Source organism: Carlito syrichta, unplaced genomic scaffold, assembly GCF_000164805.1.
Source record: "Carlito syrichta isolate Samal-C Ts95f unplaced genomic scaffold, Tarsius_syrichta-2.0.1 Scaffold314595, whole genome shotgun sequence".
Taxonomy (NCBI): Eukaryota; Metazoa; Chordata; class Mammalia; order Primates; family Tarsiidae; genus Carlito; species Carlito syrichta.
The window spans coordinates 770,956-780,702 of NW_007258691.1; the positions used below are offsets into that span (position 1 = coordinate 770,956).

Here is a 9,747-nt window from a genome sequence, read left to right on the forward strand (position 1 = left end):
AATCACGATTACTATTTGGATACTTCCAGGGATCAGACATAATTCCTTTCACATAGAAGTTTCTCAAGAAATATTTGCTTAATGAGTACATAAACTAGTAAATTAGTCATGTACCAGTGTCTGAAATGTGTAATTTGGCTGAGTAAGTCATTTCTCAGGTGATACCTTAAACATTACACTTAGAGACTACATTACACCTTAAAATATTTCACATAGAGTGATCCATCTCTTCTTTGAAAAAAAATTTCCATGGTATTTGCATTTCAAATAGGCTATAAAATAGAGGGACTTTTTTTTCCCCCTCCCCAGAGTAGCCCAGGATAATCCTTTTGTTATTCTTCATAAAGTCCCAGTGAAAAGCTAGCAGTGGTTTTCTTTACTGCCTGGCAACTTGCAGTCTTTGCCACAGAAAGGCATATTAATTTTTAACACCAGATTTTATTCCCCAAAGCTATCAGTAATGGATGGGAGAAATCTGTTATCCATATGCCTGGCAGCAGTAAATATTATTGCTTAAAAATTTCTACCACAATTGAATAAGCATAAAGTGATAGTAGAAATGTTCAGCCTGAAATTCACAGATTAGAATCAGGCTGGAATAGAATGAAGTCCATCTAGTTCTTTCACAGAGGAAAATAGGCAAAACATATTGTAGTTCTTTGCTTGGGTAGATACTATTGCTCACCATTTCAGTTTGTTTTTTGTTTGTTTTTTTTTTAGCAAATTGTTTGTCCTTCTTGTCTAATGTGCCATAGTTATATATGACATACATAGATATATATGACATACATAGATCATTAGATAATTAGATCTTGCTGCTTTTCAAGAGGAATTAGTTTTGGTGCAAGAAAGTACTGTCCTAGTACTCTAACTGTGCTACCTTCATGATGCCATTGTTAGCATTATCAAAAACCTGTCATGAGCATTGTTGCCTGTTGTATTTCTCTCATTTACCCCATGAAAAAAATTTAAAATTCTTACTATTTCAATTATCATTTGTCTATCTTTGTCTTTAATTTAACAAAATGTATTAATTTTTCTCAGTTGGTTCCTTTTGATTACTTCCATTGTAACATTTTTACCTCCTTTATATTTCAAACTTTTATCTTTCCTGTTTTGTTAAATTATTTTTAATAGGCATATACTGATGGTTTTTGTCCCTTTTGATCTTAGTTTTCTAATTTTTATCTTTGTCTTCTTTTAATATCATTGGCTTACAGATAGAAGAGAATCTAGTTATAGAGACAGATCAAAAAGTTTTTACTTATGAATTGGTCATGGATGGAGGAGGGGGAAAAAGGACTTAGTATTGAAACCTGGCATTTTATCCAGAACAAATGGGTGAAAAAGGATGTGATTTATTGAGGTAGGAAAAACTGGGAGAGGAATATGTTGGAAGAGAAAATAAGAATTTCTTCTTCTATCACCTCCATACAAGAAAGATAATTTTTACCATCAAGGAATGGACATACTGTAAACCCAGATATTTAAAAATGAATACTTTTGGTTTTCTGAAGAAAAAAAAACCCTAAAAACTAGTTGGTCTATTTTTCTTTTTTCTTTTTCATTCTGTGGTGAATTGGTGAAAACTTTTGACATTCGGGAATACTTGCTGTAGATAATGGAATAGTTTATCTTTCAGGAAGACTTATTCTAGTACCTATAAAAAGAAAACATTTAAAAAGATTAAAGACAAACAGCTTAATTAGGATGGAAGCTGTGGAAGTCGATTACAATTGGGATATAGCAAGGAAGAAAGATGTCTACAATCTGTTGCTAGGGCAGTTGGAGGTTGAAGAAATTATGCCTGGTATACTGGGTGATTTCAGTAATGAAGACGAAAGAAACATTTGCTGTGAGTGATGTGGCTGAATATTCTTTTCTGAAGAAAAAGTGATAAACTGACGAGTTAAAAATGTCACCTAGCGGTTTTAATAGGTCTATTTAATCTTTCTGAGCTTCGGGGAAGGAGTCCTGCCTGCCAACCTATTGCCTTTACTTAATATTAATGTTTTATTTAGCATGGCTTTGGAGGCCACACCACCTAAAGGTTTAGTTGAAATAAAAGTAATAAAATAGAAACAACTTGTAAATGTATTGGGCATATGTTAAATATGGTCTTCCTCAACGGTGTCATGAGTTTTTTTTAAAAGCAAGAGTGTTGTCTTCTTTCTCATACATAAGTATCCTGTTATTAAGAACCCACACCTTGGAGACCAGCCAGCCTGTTGTCTCCTACCCTCAAGTTCTTCATTTGCAACGGGGGCAAGGATGTGCATGCCATAGGATTCTTCAGCGTATTTAATGGAATAATCTCTGTATCAAAGAGAAGGGATTCTACACGCGTTAGCTCTACCTTTCTTCTCCAGTTCCCCCAGTGGTGGGTTAGGGCGCTAAACATACACTCCGAATGATGTATGGCGCAGGATTGGAAGAGTTTTTTATTTTGAAATTCTGAAGACTTGGAACTCGTGGGTCTGTCAGCAGCTGTGAAGGGGAATGTCAACGTTGTCTTAATTTTTTAAAGAAAGCACCGACTAAACTACAAATCCCATATCGCTCCTCGACGTAGACGAGTCACGTGGTTTGTCAGGAATCCGGAAGTCTGGTCCGCTTGTCCAGTCACGCTGAGACGTTTAAGTAGTCGCGCCAGGCGGGCCAATCCTGGGGACGTTTGCTCGGCAGAGCCGCGCCGGGTCCCGCCTCCGCGCGCGGCGCTGACGCGTCGTTAGCGGATACGGCCGCCGGGGGGGGCGGGGCCAGAGGCCCGTTCTCCGCTTCGCGTCCGGCTCTGCTTTGCCGGCTCTCGCCTCCCGCTCCGCCATGGCTCCCAAAGGCGGCTCCAAGCAGCAGTCTGAGGAGGACCTGCTCCTGCAGGATTTCAGCCGCAACCTCTCGGCCAAGTCATCCGCGCTCTTCTTCGGGAACGCGTTCATCGTGTCCGCCATCCCCATCTGTGAGCGCTCGAGGCGAGGCGGGCGAGAAGGCCGCGGCGCGCCGGGCTGGGCGGGGACGTGGCGGGGCCGAGGCGAGGCGGCCTCAGGCGCTATCCTGGGCTCCAGGGAGCGCGTGGCCTCTTTGGGCCTCAGTGTTCTGGTCTGGGAGTGTCGTGGGCGGCTTCTCGGGAAGTCATTTCTGGAGCTTTTTAAAAGTGCGCAGGTCCCCGAGCTCCACCTCCGGAGGTTGTGATTCCTTGGTTTTAGGGTGGCGGCCCGGAATCTGTATTTAAACAGACACTCGAGTTAAGTACTTGTGCTGACGCTCCAGCATACCGCCTGCCGTCCTTTTCCGTGCCGCTGTCGTTGCGAAATCTTAAACTCGTATTATTACTTATTTTGGAGAAACTGATGAACTAGGCGAGAGAGACCCAGCAGGTAAACCACTGAATAAGAAGTGGATCTTTACATGAACTGCCCCACACTCTGAGCATCTTTTGCCTGGTTTGCAAAATGAGGGAAATGAACAAGTGCTAGGGTTTAGTGATTCCCTTTGTTTAGGCTTTTTGATATGCTACGAGATCAATTCTAGAGTTCTCACTTGGTTGGAAATTTGTTTGCAGACGTGGCCAATATCGCAGGAGCAGTGGGTTCCCGAATTTGAACCTCTTGCCTTTCACACTGCTGCACTGTTGCTGGACAGTCAAATCCAAATGTATTCTGTTTTGCCTTTATGAAAACCCAGCGTGCAGTTAATGTGGAATGAAGCTTTGGGGCTCACCGACCCGACAGAGTACTGCCTTGATTTCACATAACAGCCACGTCAGCAAGAAAACTATGGTTTGAGACTCTACGTGGCGTTTATGGAGTGGCCTGTATTTAGCATCCTAGTATCCCAATGAATGAAAAAAATTTTTTTTTTCTTGAATCGGAATCTCACCCTGTCGCTAAGGCTGGAGTGCAGTGGCACATTCACGGCCACTGCAGCCTCGACCTGCTGGGCTCAGAGGATCCTTCCTCCTCAGCTTCCCAAGTAACTGAACTACAGGGGGATGCTACCACGTCTGGCTTCTTTCTTTTTTAAAATTTATCGTAGAAACGAGGTCTTGCCATGTTGCCCAGGCTGGTCTCAAAACCCTGGGCTCAGGCAGTTCTCTTGCCTTGGCCTCCCAAAGTGCTGGGATTACAGACTTGAGCCACCATGCCTGGCCCCATGAATGGAATTTAAAGTCTGAGTTATGATTTTGTTGAGCCAGAGTTTTCATTTTAGAAGAAGCAGAAATCTCATCTGGACTAGTAATAGGAAGGTTATAGTTTCCAAGTGTTCTGAGCTTTTGCTGGCTGGCTTGCTCTGAAGATGCACAGATACTTTATTGGATTGTCTAAAGAATAACTTGGCATTTTACCAGGCTCAGCTGAAGTTAATTTAGCAGGCCTTTATTATGGGATAGTAATGTTTTGTTTCTTTTTGTGCCTTCTCCCTCCTTTATCTTAATTTAGGGTTATATTGGCGAATATGGCATATGGATCTTATTCAGTCTGCTGTTCTCTATAGCGTGATGACCCTAGTAAGCACATATCTGGTAGCCTTTGCATACAAGAATGTAAAATTTGTTCTCAAGCATAAGTAAGTATATTCTTAAGTGAAAGCATGTGTTCCATGTTTCATTTTATATGTGTTCTTAAAGATGTTTGTGTGTGTTGGTTTCAATAAGCATTAATTTGAGATACATATGAATATCTGTTTTGGGAAGGCACATTGATGCTAGGGGAAATTGTTAACTAACTGAAGCAGAGACAATGGTCAGTCTGACACTACTGTGGAAGTAGGTTTTGAGGGTGGAATTAGAACACTTAAACACTACTATCCTTGGTATGAAGGTCATCAGAAAAAACAAACCCACCAAATAAATTAACATTTCAGAACCTAGATGGAATTCTTTGTGGAGAGAATTGTTCTGGGCTCCTCATGTCCTGTTTTTGGAAGTGAAAGGAATGGTCTTTTTATTATTAAAGTCTTTTGACTTTTTTTTTTTTTTTTTTTTTTTGAGTTGGAGTGGCATGCTCACGGCCACCCTAGCATTACCCTGCTGGGCTCAGGCAATCCTTCTGCCTCAGCCTTCCAAGTAGCTGGAACTATAGGCATGCACTACCATGCCTGACTAATTTTTTGATGTATTGTAGAGACAGGGCCTCATCAAGTTGCCCAGACTGGTCTCGAATCCCTGAGCTCAGGCATCCTCTCACCTCGGCCTCCCAAAGTGCTGGGATTACAGGCTTGAGCCACCACACCCAGCCAAACTCTGTGACATTTTCAGTGCTATGTACATTTTTTTCCTTACAAGTGTCTAAAATGGTAAAGGATTACCATATTTCCTCTATTTTAAGATCACTCATTATAAAATATATAATTACTGTAATAATAGCTTTTGGGAGAAAACCCAAGCCTCACAATAATACATTTATACATGAGTTATAAATAATTAAATACTCTAGTTTCATAAAGGTTAAGATGGTGGGGGAATCTAGACTTAGGAAAGATGGTAACATTTCTGATTGTCATTGCCCTCATTGAAAGTGGTATAAATTAATGTTTAATTGGAAAAGACGACCTTGGATGTTGCTTTCATGCACACTTTGATAGTTGATTAGGGATAGCAGGATATTTTTCTGCTTCCTCAGTGGGGCCTTCTAGGTGCTATATTTCTTTGAAACTAATTTCTTAAAGGCAACTGGAATTTTGCTGAAACTCGAAGTGCCAGCATTCTTTGTATATGCATTGTCTTTTCATTTATATAGTTCTCACTCTAGTGTAGACACTTTTTACTTGAATTGCTATAAGTAATCTCCATCTGGTCTCTTAAAAGTTTAGGACCAACCCTGCCATGCTCTACATAAAGTATGTTACTCTATATCATCCTTACAAGTACCCCTATGAGGTGCAGGTATTATCCTTGTTTTATGAGGTGTTTTATGTGACATTAGTATTATCATCATTCTCTTAACAACTCGTCATGGCCTTCTTTTTTAATGTATTGAAGCCAAATTTCTTCAGACTCCTGGAACATAAGTCATCTGCCTCCTTCCTATGAGTCTAGCCTCATCTTTCAGAACTGGGCCTTAACCCTTCTGATGCAGCCTTTGTGTCATCCATTGAATGTGACTTGGACTCTCTCCCATTTGGGATTATTTTTCTTCCTTTCCATTCTTACATGTTGTTATTTTTTTATTTTTTATTTTGGGTTGGAGTCTCATTCTTGCCCAGGCTGGAGTGCGGTGGCATACTCACGGCCACCCCAGCGTCAACCTGCTGGGATCCGGCGATCTTTCTGCCTTAGCCTTTCAAGTAGCCAGGAACTATAGGCATGTGCTACCATGCCCAGCTAATTTTTGATTTATTGTAGAGACAGGTCTTGCCAAGTTGCCCGGGCTGGTCTTGAACCTGCGGGCTCAGGCAATCCACTCGCCTTGGCCTCCCAAAGTACTGGGATTATAGGCTGAGCCACCAAGCCCGGCCTGCACATCTGCTGTTTTGAGACCCAGAATTCTTTTCCAGAGAAATCCTTCCTGACTTTGATCATTTCTTTGCTTTGTTGTCCTTGTGTTAGACTCTTTCTGAGCACAAGGAATAGACATGTTGAGATGATCTCAGTTAAAAGGGATTTATTTTACAAAATGGATAGAAATGGCCTCAGTGACTGGAAGTGGCCTCAGCAGTTTCCCCACTGTCATTCTGGACACAAAAGAGCTCAGGTTTCATGACTGCAGTTGTGATGGACCAGCAGAGTAACTAGGTCATTTTTGTCATCTTTCTGCTTGGCAGTCCTTCTATCAATGGCCTTTCCAGGATTCAGCCCATCCTGGTTCTGCTGTTTGGGCTGTTCATTGTGAGTCCTGGTGACCTCTGGATAGGGAGGCTCTCAGAACTGGCATCTTGTTTCGCCTGTCTTTTGTGATCTCTGTGGAACTGAGTCCCTTTGAAACTTAGCATTTTTCATTTGTTCTGTGTATCATATTTCATTCATCTCTTTGTCATCAAAATCATGTTCTTTTTACCTTCTCATTTCTACTTTAGGCTTTTTGAAGGCACCTGTCATATCTTATAACTGTTAATGTACATTTAACTGAATAAAATTTCAGTGATATAATTTTTTTTTTAGTTATAGTTTTGGTTTAACATTAAGTATTGTTACTGACATCGAAACTCCTACAGATTTGCAAGATGGTTATGGCTCAAAGACCCAGCAAGATGCTGAGTGTGGGCAGTAGAAATGGGGGACAGTGGCTTCCCAGTCCACAGTTCTGGATGCTGGTCCCAGTTCTGCTGATCTTAAATGTGTGGTCTTGGGTATAGAGTTGACCTCTGTAGACTTCAGATTCTTGAGCTGTAAAATGGTGATACTAAGTGGTACCTCAGAGGTTGCTGAGGATAAGTGTGATCATATGTGTGACATATGATCTGGAACATAATGTTTATGTGCAGGGTTGGGGAGGTTGGGGTTAAGAACCTTGAATAATTTTTTTAAAAGGTGGCATACAAACATATTTTTATTTTGAGAAATTAAATAGTATCTTTAAAAAAATTCTGGAAATTTTCTGACATATTAATGTAAAAGAAGAAAAATTTCATTGATTTTGTGGGTTATCTCAGTTGGCTAAGTGCCAGGTTACTGGCATGACCTCTGTCCTGTTTTAGAGCATTCAGCACTGAGGGAGGTTTATTTTCTAAGGGAGGTGCAGTAAACCTACAGTGTGGCTGTGATGTCTCTGGTAGGTGAATGTAGAAATCTAGACCTAGCCGGGCTCCGTGGCTCAGCCTGTAATCCCACGCTTTGAGAGGCTGAGGTGAGTGGATTGCCTGAGCCTGCGGGTTCGAGACCTGCCTGGGCAACTTGGGGAGACCTCATCTCTACAATAAATCAAAAAATTAGCCAGGCATGGTAGTGCTCGCCTATAATTCTGGCTACTTGGAAGGCTGAGGCAGAAGGATCGCTGGAGCCCAGCAGGTCGAGGCTGCGGTAGCCACTCCCAGCCACCTCCCGCTCCCAGCCACCACACTCCAGTCTGGGCGACAGTGAGACTCCAACTCAAAAAAAAAATTAGAAATCTAGACCTAAAAGGGAAATTACTTAGTCATCTGGACTAGTGTTTTCAGAAAGATTTGTCATGTTTACAGTTGATTGACTGTTTGTCCTCAAGATGCATAGTGATACAACCAACTCTTGAAAATACAGTAGTTTAGTCCTACGACACTTGGGGAGTGTGCATGTATTTTTTACATTTACTTAAGGTTTCTGCTATGAAATGTGTCCATTTCTTTTTAGTTGGTCTTTTGTAGAAAAAAGTGGTCTGATGTTAAATTCCAGAAACACTTAGTGCCTGGCCTAGACAGGTTGAGAGATAAGAGTCTCTGTCTTAGGAGCCTAGTGCCTTAGGAATGAAGGAAGCATCTGGAAAGAGCTTTTAATAATAAAATGAGTCAGATGAAGTTGGATATTTGGAGTAAAAAATATGTTGTTGTGTCCTAAAGTGTCTGAAAAAAGACAGATGCCTGCCCCTTAGCTGCCTTTTTCTTTAGGTTTCAGAATTTATTTCCTCTTATTTATTTATTTTTTTTAGAAGAGCCATTTTTCCTCCCTCCAGTTATCAACTCATGTGGGTTAACAGTTAAAAAGTATAACTTTAGCCGGGCTCGGTGGCTCAGCCTGTAATCCTGCACCTTTGGGAGGCTGAGGTGAGTGGATTGCCTGAGCCCGCGGGTTCGAGACCCGCCTGGGCAGGCGAGACCTCATCTCTACAATAAATCAAAAAATCAGCCAGGCGTGGTAGCGCATGCCTATAATTCCGGCTACTCGGAAGGCTGAGGCGGAAGGATCGCCGGAGCCCAGCAGGTTGAGGCTGCGGTGGCCGGGAGCGGCCACTGCACTCCAGTCTGGGCGACAGAGTGAGACTCCAACTCAAAAAAAAAAAAAAAAAAGTATACCTTTGTAAATTGTTAAAAAATACGTTAGTTGAAGCTGACTAAAGGTTTTCTTTTTATCAATGTCAGTTCTAACTGGGATCTTGAGTGAGAGAGCTAAAGATGGAGACATTGGGTAAAACCATCTGTAATTTGTGCTTAATTTGTAACCCAGCAGCTCTTGTGGTTGAAGAAAGATTGAAAACTCCTGCCTTGAATGATCTTGGGCACGCCATCCTGACTTCTCTATAGTTTTCCAGGGTCCACTGACTAGAAATATGGTGTATTAATGAGGGATTGATGACTTGAATGTAGAGTGAACAGATTTCTAGCTCCTGTGTTCCATATCCTGTTAGGTTATTGTGTTAACTGTAGGTAATCTGTTAAATTTTGCTTGTGATCAGTTACTACTTTTTATTCTCTATGTATCTATTTACCAGTTTCTCTCATATTATGAAAAATATACCATGTTGAATTCACATTTAGTCTGTGGGAAGCTTTTTGTATTTTATCATAGTTTAAATTTTATCCTCTTACACTAGCAACCCCATCTGATAAAATTCATCTACTCATTTTTTCAATGAGAATATAGCTAATTTTTTTCTTCATCTGACTTGTCATTGAAGATTCTGAGTTCTTGAGTAACTTGCAGCCTTTTCTGGCTGATTCCATACTAAATTTTGGTACAACTTTTAAGGTAGTTGTTAATTTAACTAAAAGTAATAATAGTCAGTTCCTGATGTATTATTTCTTTTTTTTTTTTTTTTTTTTTGAGTTGGAGTCTCACTCTGTTGCCCAGACTGGAATGCAGAGGCTGCTCCTGGCCACCGCAGCCTTGACCTGCTGGGTTCC

At 41.1% G+C, this 9,747-nt stretch overlaps 1 protein-coding gene across 2 annotated transcripts in view; it reads left to right on the top strand.

The window, feature by feature from the left end:
• Positions 1-2,711: 2,711 nt before the first annotated feature.
• Positions 2,712-9,747, top strand: part of SSR3 (signal sequence receptor subunit 3) — a 16,067-nt gene continuing 9,031 nt past the window's right edge. The window contains exons 1-2 of one of the 2 annotated variants that reach the window (XM_008071638.2): positions 2,712-2,956; positions 4,437-4,563. In XM_008071638.2, the coding sequence (XP_008069829.1) occupies positions 2,824-2,956; positions 4,437-4,563 (260 nt within the window). In that variant the 5' untranslated portion in view covers positions 2,712-2,823. Of the gene's footprint in view, positions 2,957-3,311; positions 3,375-4,436; positions 4,564-9,747 lie in introns of those variants that run through there. The other variant, XM_021719356.1, reaches the window with a different exon arrangement.